The 19,281-nt window shown below is 36.5% G+C and overlaps 1 protein-coding gene across 3 annotated transcripts; it reads left to right on the top strand.

Moving 5' to 3' along the window:
• The first annotated feature begins 2,327 nt into the window (after positions 1-2,327).
• LOC114459278 (E3 ubiquitin-protein ligase TRIM21-like) lies at positions 2,328-8,269 on the top strand. Of its 3 annotated transcripts, none has more exons than XM_028441587.1 (2): positions 2,328-2,338; positions 6,797-8,269. In XM_028441587.1, the coding sequence occupies exons 1-2, from the start codon at positions 2,336-2,338 to the stop codon at positions 8,162-8,164; spliced, it is 1,371 nt and encodes a 456-aa protein (XP_028297388.1). In that variant the 5' UTR covers positions 2,328-2,335; the 3' UTR covers positions 8,165-8,269. The 3 variants fall into 3 exon arrangements, with proteins under 3 accessions (XP_028297388.1, XP_028297387.1, XP_028297386.1); XM_028441586.1 differs by having other exon boundaries at positions 2,334-2,338; positions 6,743-8,269; XM_028441585.1 differs by lacking the exon at positions 2,328-2,338 and having other exon boundaries at positions 6,518-8,269.
• The last annotated feature ends 11,012 nt before the right edge of the window (positions 8,270-19,281 follow it).

Raw genomic sequence — 19,281 nt, 5'->3', positions numbered from 1 at the left:
AACACATGGAGACTGTGATCATCTCAATAAAAAGTACAGGATACTTTACAGTTTTTTATTGATAACAATCATTGGTGGAAAGTGAAGTCACATGATCTAAACTCTAACACATGTCCATCTGTCCAAAGCACAAATGTTGTTAATTACTGTAAATGACTGATTTAGTCTTTATTACATCATATACAATCATTTAGAACCATCAAAGATCTTATTTTATAATCAAACCTGACATAAATCATTCAAAGTTAAAGATCAGATGTATTTAATGTAATGCTCTTTGTTGTTAGTATTGTGTAGTTCAGTGTGTTTCCATGGTAACACTATGTGTTAGTGTTGTGGTTCAATGAGCTTCTGTTGAGACGTGTATGAAGTGTTTAGTTGATGATGAGATTAACTGTTGATCTGAGATCATGATGAACATGTGTTAGAGTTTAGATCATGTGACTTCACTTTGCACCAATGATTGTTAGCAATAAGACACGCCTCCAGTTAACCATATATGGTAGCAGCATCACTTTAAGAATGAGTGAACAGAGTTTTTTCAGTGAATTCTGACACGACCAAAGCTATAAGTGTGTGTGTGTGTGTGTGTGTGTGTGTGTGTGTGTGTGTGTGTGTGTGAGCAGCTTCAGGTTGGACTGGTTCTACATATTTTATCCAGTGAAGTAATGAGGGTGTGTTAGAGTCTCAGCATGTGACCAAACAAACAGTAAAAACTAGTCATGTTGGTGGTTAAAGTTACCAACAAATGGTTTATCAGGTTATCAGTGAAGCTGTGCTTAAAAACAAAGTACGTTATGTTATGAATGAAAAAATATAATAGTTTTGGTAACACTTTAGATTAGGGAACATCTATTAACCATTAATTAGTTGCTTATTAGCATTAGTAACATATTGGTTCTTAATTAGTCATATTAAGTACTTATTAAGTACATTGTAACGACGAGGTGACGTTACACATGGACTGTTATAATGTATACATGGTAAATTGTGTGAACAGACTGGCAGTGCTGAATGAAATTAAGAAGACACATTCTGTTGTATTGATTTAATGAATTTGCTTAAATTGACATCATGAGGACAGGTGATGAAGCACATGGTTCAGGCCACAGGGTTTCAGCATTCATCTAGTGATAAAAACAGAAAATACATTTTAAGATAATTGATAAATAACTTAGCAGTGACATGATAGATAAAACCATTAAATATGTTCTTATTCTGGGTGTGATTGAAATGCAATATACAGCAATGCTTACCTGTGCATGGCCTCTTCCTCTTTCCTGTGGTGTCCTGGTGAAAGAATTCCCCGGGGGCTTTGGACACCTTTTTATAGTTCCAGGTGGGAGAGACCAAGAGGGACTAAGGAACAGGGGAGCTTGATGTTTAGAAATCAATGTAAATAATTAGTTTAATCATTTAGGGGATCTGAATAAGGGTAATTATATTAATAGAGGGTTATTGTTTATGATGGTGTCTGTTAAGAATTATTTGTGTAAATATTTATGTTGAACTTTTAATATGTATATCAAATGTCACCCCATGCTTGGTACAGGCTAATTAAGGATGCACCTGTATATAGGGACCTCCATTCTGGTCAGTAGTGGGTTGAGTGGAGATCGAAATGCACTGTGCTTGTGGTGCCAATGGAAAATAAAAAGACAAAAACCTGATGCATCAAAACTCTGGAGCCTCCACTGCTACAGTTGCTCTTTGACATACATATAATGCCTTATTCTTATTAATGCCTTATTATACACTTAATGGCAGTCTCACAGTCCAAAGAGGGTAGCATGTTGAGATCATAATTCATATACAACAACTTCCTTACTTACTACTAATAAGTAATAATTCTGAGTTTATTGAGGGAAAACTCTTATTTAATGGCTTACTGGTTGTATATTAAGGCCATGCAGAATAAGGCATTAATAAGTATTTAATAATGACTAATTAAGAGTCTATGCTGACAAAGGTCAAAGAGAAAAGGCTTTGTAGGAATGGTCTCCAGTGTGTAGGTGAGTCTTAGACACTGTGTGATCTTCAGATTTATGAAGGATTGAAGCCAAAAACAGCCTCAGTCCAACAGACTTGTTCTCCTGTTCAGTGGAAACATGCTGAGATGTTCCACATGTGAGCTGAGCTCCAAAGGCTGCTCCACACTCACTGCACTGTGGCTCTGCAGGACATCACCCACTGTTACTGATGTTCACATGATGTTAGCAGAGCTTCCTGTGCTTTCCTCCAGCTGCTCCTCAGCATGTCTGAGTGTCTGTGTCTTCTCCACAGCAGCTTGGAGGGTGTGGATGGTTCCTCTGGAGCTGAGCCTGACTCCATCTTTATGGTGTGTACGTCTACAAAGACACTAAACCTGTGTCAGCCTGTGATCAAAGCACTGTGTACTTCTACACACACACACACACACACGTGTTCATGTGTTCATGTTTAGTTTGAATTCAGGTCAAATGTCACATTATCCACACTTTTCTCTGTTGTTTATTGGGCGGTCGATTAAATCTGGGCTTCTTTTCACAACATTTGTCAAGTTTTTAGAAAATAATCTGAAGAAAACAGAATTTAAAAAGTTTCCATTTCGTGGCAACAAAAGTTAAAACGTAAACATTTCAAATAACTCTTGTGTTCCTCACATCATTAGTTCTTTTATTTTGAAAGTGTGTGTGGTTGTTGGAAGCCGGCCCACAACTTTGGCCCCCTGGGACCAACAGTGACGTAAGAAGCCCCCATAAACATGACAAAGCATCATTCTCAGCCAATAGCAACATTCAAATGTAATAGCCAGGTTTCAGCCCATAGAGCACGTGTGTCAAACTCAAGGCCTGGGGCCCAAATCTGGCCCTTTGGAGCATCCAATTTGGCCCTCAGGATGAAGTCAAAATTACAGAAAACATGAATCATTTTTAAAAAATACCAAATAATTCAGTTGTAGATATCTCAGACGTTCCAACTACATACATTTAATGAATATTCAGAATATTTACCAGAGAATTTTGTGATTTTTTTTCTTCTCATTTTATGTGTTTTTTTCCATCTGAGCAGAAAGTACTAAGGATGGACGATATTGACAAAAAAAAAAAAAAAAAAAATTATCCCTATAATTTCTTGTATTTATCACGATAACGATAAAAATCACGATTAAATAAAAAGCATAAATAAATTCACAACTTAGTGTAAACAGGTTCTTTACAAACACAAATAAATGTTAATAAATCAACATTAGACACATTTGAAAAGGCTACAATAACTGCTGACTCATCATGAGCTGATATTTTATAGAATATATTAGTGCATGTGTGTCACTCTATTAGTGTTATTGTATGTCATTCATTTATTTCATCACTTAAAATGAAATGATTTTCTTAAAAAAAAGCACAAATAACTTTATTAGTGTTTTCACTGCTGCTGAATCTTGTTTAATAATGATAATGAGTTACATAAAGTTATGATTGATAAAAAACTAATTAAATTATTAATTAATTAAACCAGATCAAGCTGATGATTTAATCATTCAGTATATTTAGTGTAATAATCTTAATAGTTACATTAGTCTAATGGGACCAGCTTTGTCTGTGAACACGTGAAATATCATTAAATAATAGTAAATAGTGACGTTAGCATTTATGCTAACATTTATTTCACACAACGTGTGACATGTTTATCTTTTATTCTTCCATAAAGTATTAAATCTGATCATAAACAAATCAGTGGTTTTATGACAGTAAGACGTGTTTTTTTACTTGCTTTGATCCTTATATGGAGTGGTTAGCGTTAGCTCTTAGCTCAGTGTGTCGGTGAGTTAGCTTAGCATAGTTAGCTTTAGTTGAGTTTCCAGTTCATAATCGTTGCTCCAGGTTCATCTCTGTCCCCGTGTTTGTAGAACTTTGGGTAGATCTGATGGAGGAACTTGGATTGGTTGACTTTGTTGATGGTTTTCTGGTTTTAACCAAGTAGTGGTTCATGATGTATCACAGCTCAGCAGCTTCAGGTAGCTGAGACCATCACCTCACACACACACACACACACACACACACACACACACACACACACACACACACACACACACACACACACAGACAGACAGCGGTGTGTGAGGGGGCGTGGCTGTGCACAGCAGAGCTTCCGTAAACAACGTTCTGCTCCAGAGAATAAGAAGTTGTTGACGACAAACAGGGGCAGTTTTGGTCTGTGGAACACGTTTTTTTGGGGGGTCATTCTTGGCTAAATTGAGGAACAAATGGTCCGTGGCCCTCGCTAATTTCCCACATGCGAATTTATCGTTTATATCGTGGGATGACATATTCTTACCGGTGAGAATGTTTTTGACGATAAATCATAAACGATAATATATCACACATTCCTATGTGTGACAATCTTGTGTAACAGGTGCTTCTCACCGTCTTTTTTGGCTCCGCCTCCAGAGTCCAGAACCTCTTTGTCGTCTCATGGTCTCAGGCACGTCGGGGGTCACCAATTGTTAGAGTTTTGAACTAACTCTCATGTTCAGTACCTGAGATTACACACAGAGAGACATAGTCAGAGGTTTTGCTGAATCAATCAATCAATTTATTAGAGATGAACAGAAAATGAATCAACAACAATATCAAGTCAGTAGAAGAACAGACACTCATCTAAAACACAGCTGTGGGCCTCAGGGTCTGCTCACTCCCTGGGCCACCAACCTAGATTTCTTAGCATTTTGATTCCATGTTGTTATCTAGTGTTTCTCCTCCTTTGGCTGACACATGGCTGGGTCATGTGACTTCTTTTGTTGTGATACGTCAGACATTAGTGATTGTCAGGGTCAAACATGAGCTCATCACAGATAAAGACATACATGCAGGAAGACATTTACAAGTCAAAGCACAGTTTTTAAACCTTTAAATCTTACACTATTTATTTAAATTAGAAGATGTTTTACATTTAGAAATCACATGATCACTTACTGTAGTTAATGATGTCATTTACTGGTAATTTAAAGCAATACAAATTATCTACAAGATTATTGATTTATTCCTTATTAATATTTATCATTTAGGGTCTATTGGGTCTGCTTTATTTGATTATTTAGGTATATGAACATGATTTGTTTAACGTGTATTAAGTTTAATTTTTAAAATAGAATTATTCTTATTTGTTAATGATTTAGATTCTGTACACTTTGGATCAAGCTGACTTTTTAGTGTTAATCTGATTGTCTTATTTAGATCTGATTAATCTCATCGTTTACGCACTTGCTTGTGTTTTTGTTAGATTATGATGAAGTTGAAATCAGATGTTCTGAAACTGTTTGTTCCAAAGAATAGGCAGTGAGAACGTTGAATATATTTATTGAGTATAAAGACATATAATTATAGTATTACACACAATAATAAACCATGAATAATAATCCATTCCAACACTACGAAGCTGGCTAACGTCTTACGGAGCTAAATCACCATGGTTACTTAGGCTGAACATCTAACCTGGTCAGGACCAGGTTTTGTTCTGGCAAGGATCTGAGCGAGTCAGGGTTGAGGTCAATTACATTTTTCAATTACATCTTAAATTATCCATGTTCAATTACAATTCAATTACAGTTATTTTCATCCACCTGAAAGTCAATTACAATTACGCTCTTAATTACTAAATGACTTAACCATGTCTTAAATCAGCTGTGAAATACACTAAAACCATTATCTGTCATCTAGTTTGTTTCTCATCTTGTTCGGCTTAAATTAAGGCTGTACCCCTTGATTTATTATTATTATTAAATGTTAAAATTATCTTCATAACAAAGCTCATAACAGCCAATCTATAATAAAACAAAACCCTGCCCTTTACGAGGTACAGCAGACCATGATTCATGCTAAAGTACTCTAATACCTACTACCTGTGTGGGTGTGAAGATTCACAAGGTAATATTCACCATGGCAACCGAGGAATGCACACCTATAGAATCCAACAACCAACCCTGATTAACATGTTGGGATTGACCCACTTTAGGAGGTGGAGCAGACAAGGATTCCAGTTGAACATTGTAGCCAGGCTGAAATCAACACGCTTAACTTAGCTTGTTGTAATCAAGATTCGTAGGACAGCTTCTGTCTAACGGACAATGTTTGATTAGGTGAAACCCGCTAACGGAGATAAATCCAGGATATAATTATTTAACTTTGTAGTATAGCCCCTAAAGGTTTGTGCTATGTTAAACTTTAATCTGTTATTACACAATATTTTGGTTATTTTAAAGAAAACAAGATTGTACATTAAAATAAAGAGTGCAAAGACTCTAATTTATGGTTTTGAAAAGTTCCAGTGTCAATATGAGAGAACCGTAGAACTAATTTGAACCTTAAACATTCAAACTATTGCACTTTTACATTCAGCTGCTGAGGCACAGCAGACTGTCCACATTACTACAGGATGACTGAATCAATGCTAAATACTAGAGGTGATCTCAGTGAGATGGACTCAGAAACATTAGTAAAGGAACGTTCCACAACAATGAGAGTGTCCTGTTAATGTGCTGCTTGTCTCTGTCCCTCAGTGTGTGGACATGTCTGCTGCCTGCAGTGGGACGTCTGAAGATCACTTCCTGTGCTCCATCTGTCTGGAGGTGCTCACTGATCCAGTCACCACACCATGTGGACACAACTTCTGTGAACCATGCATCAGCACACACTGGGACACCAGTACCACCAGCAGGTGTCCCGTGTGTAATCAGGTGTTCAGCACTAAACCTCAGCTGAAGGTCAACATTTTGCTCTCTGAGATGGTTTCTCAGTTCAGACGTGAATCTGAGCAGAAAGCAGCAGCACCAGGAGAAGTTCCCTGTGACGTCTGCACTGGAACCAAAGTGAAGGCCCTGAAGTCCTGCCTGGACTGTGTGTTCTCCTACTGTGAGACTCACCTGGAGCCTCATCTGACAGCATCAGGCCTGAGAAGACATCAGCTGGTGGAGCCTGTGGAGAACCTGGAAACCAGAATGTGTCCAAAGCACAGCAAACTTCTGGAAATGTTCTGTCAGAGTGATCAGACATGTGTCTGCGTGATGTGTTCTGTTTTGGAGCACAAGAGTCACCAGTTAGTTCCTCTGAGAGAAGAGTGTGAAGAAAAGAAGGTGGAGCTGGAGAAGACAGATGCTGACCTTCAGCAGATGATTCAGAAGAGACGAGAGAAGCTGGAGGAGATCAGAGAGTCAGTGAGGATCAGGAAGGATGCTGCAGACAGAGGGAAAGCTGAAGGTGTGGAGATGGTCACTGCTTTGATGGAGCTTGTTCAGAGATGCCTGAAGGAGCTGATGGAGACGATGAAGGAGAAACAGGAAGCAGAAGAGAAAGAGGCTGAAGGTTTGATCAAAGAGCTGGAGGAGGAAATCTCTGAGCTGATGAAGAGAAGCTCTGAGGTGGAGCAGCTCTCCCGCTCTGAAGACCACCTCCACCTCCTCCAACACTTCTGCTCCCTGAAAGCTCCTCCAGCCACCAAGGACTGGACAGAGGTCATGGTCCATCCATCATCATATGAGGAGACTGTGCTGAGAGCTGTGGCTCAGCTGGAGGACACACTCAGTGACAAGATGATGAAGATGAAGATGAAGATGATGAAGATGATGCAGCAGTTTGCAGTAGATGTGACTCTTGATCCTCTTACAGCTCATCCTGACCTCGTCCTGTCTGATGATGGAAAACAAGTTTATGACAGTGATGAGAAGAAGAACCTTCCAGACAACAAAGAGAGATTTTCTCCTTGTCCCTGTGTTTTAGGGAAACAGAATTTCAGTTCAGGTAGATTTTACTTTGAGGTTCAGGTAAAAGGAAAAACTGAGTGGGATTTAGGAGTGGTTAAAGAATCTATCAACAGAAAGGGAATCATCTCTCTGACTCCTAAGAATGGTTACTGGACTGTGATCCACAGAGATGGAAATGTGTATAAAGCATGTGATGATCCTCCAGTCATTCTTCATCTGAAGTGTGTTCCTGAGAAGGTTGGTGTGTTTGTGGACTATGAGGGGGGTGTGGTCTCCTTTTATGATGTAGATGCAGCAGCTCTGATCTACTCCTTCACTCACTGCTGCTTCACTCATAAACTACACCCATTCTTTAGTCCTTGTTTAAACAATGGTGGTAAAAACTCAGCACCTCTGATCATCTGTCCTGTCAATCAAAGTGAATGATCAGTGTCATGATGAAGTCTCACCAACAATAGATTCAATGGTTCTCTGCAACCATTCACTTCTCCAGGTTGGTTACGCACTCCATCCAACCTAACATGTATGTTTCTCAACAGTGGGAGGAAACATTTTATTAAAGAAGTTTCACATTTGGTGTTTGGATTGTGATGAAATATGTTTGAAAAAGTGATTTTTTTTATTTAAATACCACAAACTTGTTAAATTGTACAAACATGTAAGTTGTTTAATGATTAGTTTAAAGGTGTTAGTGGATGGTAAAATAGAAACATGATTATTTTATATGAAATGTAATGAAAACAAAACAATTGCAGAAATGTATAAAAATAGTGTTTTTTAAGTCACTGCTACTCTTACTTATTATCTTAACCTTTAATTAAAGTAAAACTGTGAAGTTTTGGTGTTTAAGATATTGACATTTATTCAACCATCCTTTTACAACACATAAAATAATAATTAGTAATTAGATAAATACTCAGTCTAATTATCATTTAATAAAAAGCAAATATAAAGTAATAACTAATTTTAATAAAATAACTACATTTTTCACATTGTGCCTCAGATCATTTACACATTTTTACCTTTTTTACTTCATTTACTTCAAGCTGTTGGAGATGCAGCTGAAACCCATTTAATTAATTTTTCATTTGTACATTTGGACTGTGATATTATTTGATGTACATGGGGAATCTATGTTGGTTTGCATTTTCATGAAAGGAATAAATACATTTATGTTGACATTTACTTTGGTTTTTTACCGTCTGCTCTTGTTTAATCGTGTTACTGTAACAAGTGAATTTACCATCAATAAAGATCTATTCTATTCTATTCTATTCTATTCTATTCTATTGTATTTCTTTAACCAGCTCAGAAAGATGAACAACAGAATGTTATTTCCAGCATAAACATTGTGTTGTATCCTAGGCTCACTGAAACAGAGCGCCCCCTGTGGTCAAACATGAAACTTATGTGTCGTAAAGGAATGTCACGTTGTAGCTGCTGCTCTTACAGTTTGCCCCCTGGTGGTCAAATAAAGCCATTGCAGTTGATTTCATCACTTCCTCATATCTAAGATTAGTCCTTAGATTTTTTTAGACACATTAGCGTTGCAGCAACAATTGGTCAATGAATGTCCACTGGACATTTATGTTAATCATGTTACTATAGAAACGTAATAGAATCGTTGGAGTTTTTCTCTCATTTTGTGTGTTTTTGTCAAATGTCAGCACAGTTTTCCCACGCTTTTATCTAATGATTGCAGTCATTTTTAATCACAAATTGTTGAAAAATAAATCTTTGTTTTTTTTCCCAAAATAATGTAATTTTATTAAATCTATTCCACACATTTTTCCCAAATTAAAAAAAAAAAAAAAAAAAAATTGGTCACAAACTCAAGGAAATTTAAAAATTGTATATTGTAACATCCATTATTTTACTTATATTCATAAGGAAGAATAATGTTTGTTTTTTGTCATTTTGTGTTTTTCTCATTTTATGTTTTTTGTCAGAATTGTGTATTTTTTTCTTGCATGTTTTTGTTGTTTTATGTGTTTTTATGGTTTTATTTTGTGTGTTTTTTGTTTGTCGTATTGTGTGTTTTTGTTGTTTGTTTATTTGTTAATTTAATTTAATTCAACTTTATTTTATATAGCACAAATTACAACAATAGTCATCTCAAAGCACTTATTTAGTATATTTCTCTTTATTTTTTGTGTTTTTGATGTCGTCATGCATTTTTTGTTGTTTGTTTTTGTGTAAAATTCTACATATTTTTTTTCTCATTTTGTGTGTTTTTCTTGTCAAATGTCAGCACATAGTTTTCCTATGGAAGCTTAAAAGAGTCATAATGAAATAAATAAAAAAAACAACATTTTGAAATAAATACTATTTTGATAAATAACAGACAAATATATAATATGGCCAATAAATTGTTAAATAAGTTTTTTTTTTCTTTTTTTTTTTTATTTATTCAGTTTATTTCCGACATGGTTACATTCACTTGGTTACATTCATTTTTTTTTTTTTTTTGTACATGCCGAAAAAGGAGACGAGAGAAGCAATTTGCTTATTCAGGTCCCGTCCCCTGTTTTGTACATCAAAAATTTACATGGGTTTACATGTCTCTCTGGTCAAACATTCTTAAGTTGTTCTGAACAGTCCTTTTTTTGTGTAGGATTAATTCTCATCTGTAGTCAGTGCCTTCTTTTTTTTTTATTTCTCCTCCTCTCCATCGCTGCAGCCTCCAGTTCAAGAAAAAGTTCATCTTGTTTTGTCTCCATACATCAAGGCCATTCCAGCTGTTGTCAGCTCCCTTGGCAGTGTTGTGTTTCCCACTGCTATATTTAATTCTTTCTTGTATAAACACACCACCATGTCTTAGTTCATAAGCAAGGCAGTAATGCAATCCTTAATCACCCCACCACCTAGCAATTGAAATGAATAAATGACAGACCTTTTTAACTCTCGGTTTTCACATTGAATTCAGTATCAGTAAAATAATCACAGTCTGAGTTTTGTTTCCAGTGTTTATATAGATCTGGGTCCATGTCCTTGATTACCATCAGTAATGTTGTTGTTTAGGTGGATCCTTCGTATTTTCCCAAGTCTTCCATTGTTTTGATAAAGATTGGTTTTCCATTCTCTTCTCACAGTGGTGTGATATAAATCCTGCAGTTTCTCGTCCACGTCTTTAGAATTTTTCCTCCTTTTTTTATTTATCGTACCTTCCATGCGATGCTTGCGTTTTGTTTAGTCAAGTTTTCATTTATGAAGACCTTTGTTTCCTTCAGTTTCTTGCCTTGCTTGAGTAGTTCTCCTTTAAATTTGACATTCGTGAAGGTTATTTTTACAGCTCTGGTATCATTTCTCTTTGGCAGGAGATGGCAGGAGTTGATGTTGTCAGGGTTCAGGACAATGTCCTTCGACTCCAAGTAGTCAATGACCTGTTGTTCAATCGATTTTGTTTCTTCGTCACTCGCGTAACTCCTGGGTGTTATCTTTAAGCCTGTGATGATGACATCTTTCTCTCTTTCCTTTTGTTCCAACTGTTCAACCCTCGCGTTCAACAGTTTTATCTCTTCAGCATTTCTTTCATTCTTTTCTTTCAGTACCTTTGCTTCACTTTGAAGGTTTTCCAGTGAGTTTTCCAGCGTCTTTTCCAACGACTTTATCTCGGCTGTGATCCGTGCAGAAAGATCGCCTTTGAGGTTTCGTATCATCTCCTTGACCTCTTCCAAACCCCGGTCGGGTTCTGAAGGGCCTGCAGGCGGTTTTTTAACCATTTTTCTCTTCGTCTTGGGCCCAAGTTTTCTTTTCTCAGGGTGTCCAAGGTCGTCTTATCGGAGCAAGTGAAAAAAACGTCTGCTCTCTCAAAAGACCAGAGAGAAGTTAATATTATTATGAGATACATTTTATTATTCTTTAATATTGAATTATTATTATTTTATTATAATTAGATATTTCATAATGATTATTTTAACAACATCATAATTCTTAAAATAGTAACTTTTTATTTATTTTCCAAGATTTTATAAAATCAATCAATCAATCTTTTTTCAATCAATCTTTTATTTGTATAGCGCCAAATCATAACCAATGGTATCTCAAGACACTTTACAGTAGAGCAGTCTTAAGGACGGACTCTTCATTTTATGGATACACACATATGCATATATACGTATATACACATACATATGTATCCCAAACCCAACATGAATTCATCATGGCGGCAAGGAAAACCTTCTGTTAAGCAGCAGGAACCTTGTGTGGATCCCATTCCTATGATGAACAGCCATCCACGTTATGCTGTGTTGGATGTGTGCAGAGGAGAGGGTGGAGACAGAGTTGTTGAGACTCTGTAACTCCACACTGAGGATCCCACGGACCTGCAAGACAAAAGCCAGAAGGAGTACAGGAGCAAACACACAAGGGAAGAAGCAGACATAGATGGAGTGTTAGGGAGAGGAATGGGACCCTCTCCGGTCCTTGTCTGAGTTGAGAAGAAGAAAATTTTGGTCCATCCAGGCCCTAATGTCCTTTAGACAGGCCTCAAGTTTAGATAGCTGATTTGTCTCATCTGGCTTCATTGATACATATAATTGAGTATCATCAGCATAGCAGTGAAAGTTAACAGAGTATTTTCTCATAACATTACCAAGGGGGAGCATATAGATACAGAAGAGGATTGGACCTAGCACAGAGCCCTGAGAAACCCCGTAGCTTACTTTAGTGTACACAGAAGACTTATTATTCACGTGTACAAACTGGTACCTATCAGATAGGTAGGACTTAAACCAGTTTAGGGCAGTCCCTGTGATTCCAAGTAATATCTCTAATCTCTCTAGTAGAATATAGTGATCTATAGTGTCAAAAACTGCACTAAGATCTAATAAAACCAGCACTGAGAATCGTCCTTCATCTGAAGCCCAGAGTAGATCATTAGTTACTTTAACTAAAGCAGTCTCTGTGCTGTATTGAGCTCTAAAACCTGACTGGAAGTCCTCGAACAGCTGAGCCGCCACAACTTTCTCAAGAATCTTTGAAATAAAAGGAAGATTAGAATTAGGCCTGTAGTTTGCTAAAGTGATGAAATCAAGAGTAGGTTTTTTGAGAAGGGGTTTGATTACAGCTACTTTAAAGGACTTTGGCACGTAGCCTATTGATAGGGATATATTTTTTGTCTCCAACAAAGATGGGCAGACTAGGGGAATAACTTCTTTAAACAGCTTAGTTGGGATCGGATCTGAAAGGCAGGTCGATGGTTTGGAGGATGAAATAATAGTTAAGTTCCTGAAGTCCTATATGTGTGAAACAGTTTAGGTTAGGCCTATTTACAATTAATGGTACAGCAGGCCCAGGTGAAGGCAGGGAGTGGCTAATTTTATCTCTAATCTTATGAATTTTATGGTTAAAAAATGTCATAAAGTCCTCACAGCTGAGGGCTAGAGGAATCATGGGCTCAATAGAGCTCTGACTTTGTGTTAGCCTGGCTACAGTGCTGAAAAGGTACCTCGGATTATTTTTATTTTCTTCAATTAGTGAGGAGTAGTATGTAGATCGACTATGTCGTAAGGCTGTCATGTATTTACTATGGCTTTCTTGCCAAAGTATTCGTGACTCCTCTGTTTTATTGGAGCGCCACATTCTCTCTAATTTACGGGTTGTTTGTTTGAGTGTGTGAGTTTCAGAGCTAAACCACGGAGCTTTCCTCTGACGTTTAATAGTTTTTTCCCTCAATGGGGCAATTGAGTCCAAGGTGGATTTTAGTAGACTAGCAGAGCTATCGACAAGCAGATCCAGTTGAGAGGGGTTATAGTTAATATCATAGTTATTTATTGGATGGTGCACTGAGTGTAAGGCAGCAGGAATGGCCTCTTTAAATTTAGCCACAGCACTGTTGGATAGATTTCTACTTGTAACTATTTTATTGCACAGTGCGAGATCCTCTAGGATAATGTTAAAAGATATTAAAAAGTGATCTGATAGCAGAGGATTTTCAGGGTAGACTTTTAGTTTTTAAATTATTAACAAATAAAAATTGTGGGGTTGCATTTTGGCACCCCTCCAGCAGATGGCGCGCAAGGCGACCACCTGTGCTCAGCTTCAGAGGACAGGGTCTTTGTGTATTCTTCTTGTTTTGTGTTTATTAAGTTATTCATTATTGTTTGGTGTATTTTCTAGATTTTTTGTGCATATTTGTGGTCATTTTGTGAAATTTTACAGTAAATTTCTGTACTTTTATTGTCCTTTTGTTCAGTTTTGTTATTATTTTGTGTGTTGTTCCTTCATTTTGAGCGTTTACTTTGGGGTGTGGCCAATACTAGACTGAGTATTGTGTGGCCCACGTCTGGTCCAAACCTAAAGCTAATAAATGATTGCTAATCAGGAAATGTCCAAATGAAGCTCTGTGATGATGGGCTTTTATTGTTAGACACGTTGTCCTAACCAACAGGACAGAGGAGTTCATCTGTTGACCAATATCATAGTTAATGTTGTTGTGGACTGTCCCAGAAAAGCTGCTGCTCTCTATTTGATCTAAAAACAAAGACTTTGCTGCAAATTAAAGATAAAATATAAGAAAAAAACACTACATTTGAGGAGAATTCTTAAAACAAGAGACATTATCTGTCCATGCAGCAAGTTAAATTTACTAAATAAGAAATCTTGAAAAAAGATGTTAAATCTTAAAATAAGAAGATCCTGATAAATATTCTAAAGGGTTAAAATAAGCAGAAATGGAAGATTATTAGATTAAACTACTTAAAATCAAACTTCCTACAGCACAATAATAAGTTAAATATACTGACTATAAGCAAATAATTCTTGAGAAAAAAAGTTTTTTTTTTTAATTTATGCAAATGAAAGCTTCAGAACAAGAAGAAAACAACTAATCTAAGTAAAAAATGACTCAGTATTAGTGAAAAATGATTAAGCTGTTTCTTGATACAAGTTGACTCATCTTGAAATAAACCTAAATCTATATTAAAACTAAAACCAAAATTTTAAAACCAGTTTTTGTTCTTAGAATAAACATCTTATCAGAATCACAACCAGGAGTATGAGTACCATCAACATTTATTAACAGTATGAACCGTACACCAGAAACAGTGGTTGCTGCACACTTTTTATGTCAAATTTAAGACAATTTAAGCAAAACAAACAGCAATGAACAAAACACATAATATGCTGCTGTATAAAGTGCTGTGATTTGTCACGTGAAGAAGGCAAAAACAAAATGATCAAACATTTGTGCAACACTACAATGTAAAGTATTCAAACATGTCTCAGTTCAAGGTCCATCTAACATGTGAGACCTAAGGACACTGAGGGAAAACTTGTGGCGTAGCTAGCCAAGTCAGGCACAAAACAACTTATTCAAAGGCATTGCAAACAAAAACAACTGTGAACTTGTAATAGAGAATAAGAACGCTACGTCAACTGTATAAACTATGGAAGTATATCTGTACCATAATTCAATTTAAAATCCATTAACAGAAATAATTTTTCATTTTCAGAAAATAACTGCATTTTTAACTCATAAATAAAATGAATAATAAATCATCCATTTTCATTTTCTTCTTCCCTTAAACATGACGCTCTGGTGGGAGGAGTCAATGCAGACTGGAGAAGAATTACAAACGGTGGAAAATCAGATGATTTCAGGTCAAAATAATGTGAGCAGCTGATTTTCTGAGGGTACACAGATCCTAGATGACTAAGATAGTTTATAAATGTGATGACTGTACTACAATAGAGTTACACAGAAGTAGTTTGATATTTGCAACCACTGTTTATTTGTCAAAGGTCACAGATTAATTCAATGAAACTTTATTTATACAGGGACAATTCCAACAATAGTCACCTCGTAGCGTGAGATAACAGGCAACACATTGTGTGATCATTGGTTTCTAAGAAGGGTTTACAGATGAAAAGCTCTATTATAGCTAAGTGTGTGCTAATATGCTAATTATTGTAATATACAGTTTTTAATAGCAGACATGATAATTACAGTCATAATATATTGTGTTTCTGGGTGTGCAAAGGTTACAGATGTGTTCCAGTGAGTCATTATTATTTTGATATTTATTTGAAAATATGTTCTAAATAATATTTCATCCCAAGGTTCCTTTATCAATGCAGATATGGTAAACAATACCAAAAGTCCATATATTAATAACAATAAAACTTAATAAATCTCCCCCATGTGACCAAACTACAACACTGCATTTTTATTTTTTCCATTCATTATTAAATAATGATGACATGTATGGTGACCATACGTCTGGTTTTAAACATGTCCTCTTTTGTTTTCACGTGGTGTCAGGGCTGTGTGGGGATATTTTACAAATTTCTGGGTTTCCCAGGGACTTTGAACGCATCTCGAGGCATGCGTTAATTTAAAAGACGTACCTCCACAAAAATGTGTTCTATCTGTCACCTGCAGTCACAGATTTTTTATGCTATAGATATAGAATCAACTGCACTTTGTAAAAAAGACAAACAAACAAAATGATATAATGTGTTACCATTGTTATTTTGATTTTAAAACCAATCATTTATTTGGTTTTTATTTTTTTCTGTTTCTGGTTTTTCTGTTTTCCTGATTCTGGTTTTAAATTAATTAAAAAATTACAGGTAAAAAGTGCCATAAAGTAGATGTTTTAGGTAATAACATGCTCCATAGTTAATTATTAGTTATTTTTGGTGTGTCAGCATGTCTTTCATGTAATGTATGACTTTAATTCAATTTGTTGAAAATTATTTCCTAGACAAACAAATGCAGTTATTCTGCATCATGCAGTGATAGACACAACAAACACATATACAGCTGTTATGTTACTGCACAATATCATATAAGTTAGCTGTTACCATAATAGCTTTATATTGTAACAGCTCTGCTGTTTGTTGGATGTGTCCGTTGTAGATGTTCCTAATTCCTACAGCGTTGGCAGTCAGTGAAGGCAACTTGAGGATGCGTAGTGGAGATGTGTATTTACAGTCTATGGTGTAGAGAGTTTGTGTCAGAAGTTAACTTTGGATTCATCTTTGTAATTTACCTTTCCATGTTTTATTTGGTGTGGTCACAGCAAACAGTGACTCAGGAATTTTCATGCAGTGAAAACTGATGTGAGTCATGATGGTAAACAGCTAGGCAGGCAGTATTGGTTTCACGTTTATGGTGAAGTGCTACGAAGTGTCACAATGTGTGTGTGCACTCTGTGTATCTGTTGCACGGTGTATATTCTGTTTGCTTTGAAGAAGTAATCCCACTAAGTAATCCTCATTTTTAATAAAAATACTGGTAATCTGATTACATGTTTTTAAATGTACTGTAACAGATTATAGTTACATTATTTTTGTATCCAGATTACATAACGCTGTTACTAGTAATCCATTACTCCCCAACCCTGTGTGTGTGTGTGTGTGTGTGTGTGTGTGTGTGTGTGTGTGTGTGTGTGTGTGTGTGTGTGTGTGTGTGTGTGTGTGTGTGTGTGTGTGTGTGTGTGTGTGTGTGTGTGTGTGTGTGTGTGTGTGTGTGTGAGAGAGAGAGACAGAGCATTTAGGGGCCCCATCTATGAAGTCAGCAAAATGAAGGTCCGTCGTTCTATGTGATAAACACATGTATTTATTTATCTGAATAATATTCACTGTTATGCAGGGTGTTTACTATTATTTGGGCCATAGTATATAGTCATCTTAAAGATGTAAATCCTTGTTTTAATCATAAATAAAAAATGGCCAAAAATGGTGGAAAAAGTTGTGAAATGGGATTTTAAAAACCACAGAAATTGGTTAAAAGTGGCAAATTAGAATGGACAAAAACGAACAGAAAAAGTGTTTTCAAAGTGTCAATATTGGAACAATTAGTTTAAACTTTCAAAAAATGGGCATGACAAATGGTGTATGTGGTTAAATTGGCAAAAATAATCATGAAATACAATGAAAAAGGATAAAAGTGACAATAATTGGTCAACATATGTGACATTAGATGCAAAAGTGGTGGAAAGGAGTTGTAAGTGTCTTGAAAGTGGAAAAATGTGTAATAAAATAAACTTAAAATGCATTAAAGTTCAGGATTGAAGCCACAGATGCTGCAGGGCGAGAAAACACACACACACACACACAGTTTACACACAAATGCCCCAGGGATGCGTTCACACTGATTCTGTGTCACAAAGTCACGTGTTGGAAAAAGTCACACAAACACCACTTCTACTACACATTATTTGTGTAAACATTTGTTCCTCTAAAGATGTTTATTATGAAGATGAAGCGATCATCTGTAGTTTAAAGATGTGTAGCTCTGTGGGCCTGTACTACAAAGCTGGATATGTATATCCTGGATTTATCTCTGTTAGCGGGTTTCACCTAACCAAACATTCTCTGTCAGAGAGCAGCTGCACTATGAACTGAGATATCAACTCACTCTCTTAACCCAGGTGATTTCAGCCTGGCTACGTGCACGCTCCAGTGACAGGGGTGAGAAAGGACCCCCACACTTTGTGTATAGCAGCACAACTGCTGTATGTTCCTGCTGAGGCTGTCAGCGTCACCACAGGGTATAATGAAAGTGTATAATGAATGAATGAATGATCTGATTGGTCCGTGGATACAGAAAGTGTCTGACACACACAGCCTCAATCAGCTGACTAGGCATTTTACAAAGATCATCATTCAAAAGTATTAATATTGTTTATTTTTGGTGAGTCACACATAAACCTTTTAGTTTCTGGGCAAAGATTTGTCCATAGAGACTAGAAACAAATGTAGAGACTTTATCTTGTGTTATTGGAGAGTTTTCTGATGTTTTAGAGACATAAAAGCATGTATCACTCACTGCTGTGAGGACAGTAAGAGGCTCAGAGCCACAGCTGATCCTCACACACAAGCAGCTGATCAGAGCAGACACACTCCACACTGCAGATGAAATGTGTCTGTTCTCTGTCTCCACCTTAGATACTGTTTCTCTTAGTTTTACAAGCTATTTATCTCGTTTGTTATCACTCTCTCTCTGACTCAGGGCAGACTGTGCACGGACTGAAAGCAGATCAAGTGAAGTCCACCACACACACAGAGTCAGAGGAACCTCTGTGACTCTGTTCCTCATGAACATGTTTGTGCCTTTATTCTGTTGCTTCTCCACCTCAGTCTTCATTTTTCCTCTTGATTTGACAAAAGTCACGTTAGAGATTTCTGCTGGAATATAAAGCCATGGGACTTTATCTACTCTCAGATCAAGAATACATTGACTTTTGACGAGCAGCTCAAGCAGCCAATAGTAATGCTTAAAACAGCTCATTGGATGGTCCCATTGTTAGAAAGACCTCTGATTGGCTGACATCCATTCTGTATTGATAAACTTCATTTTCAGAGCCTGGCGAAGGAGAAGAGATTCACTGTCTACTCAGAACACTTTGGATTACAATATGCTCAAAGATAATTATGGATTTTTGACCAAATAACATTAAAAAAAAAAAAAAACATACTGCAGCTTTAAGCGAAGGGATGAGTACTGCTGAATTTTCACCTGCCAACTTTCTGGGTGTTTAGAACCGTGATTGTTTTAACTCAACCATATTTTTACACATTTTTGCAGCTTCATA

This window comes from Gouania willdenowi, unplaced genomic scaffold (assembly GCF_900634775.1).
Source record: "Gouania willdenowi unplaced genomic scaffold, fGouWil2.1 scaffold_281_arrow_ctg1, whole genome shotgun sequence".
Lineage (NCBI taxonomy): Eukaryota > Metazoa > Chordata > Actinopteri > Blenniiformes > Gobiesocidae > Gouania > Gouania willdenowi.
This window is presented reverse-complemented; position numbering and strand designations above follow the sequence as displayed.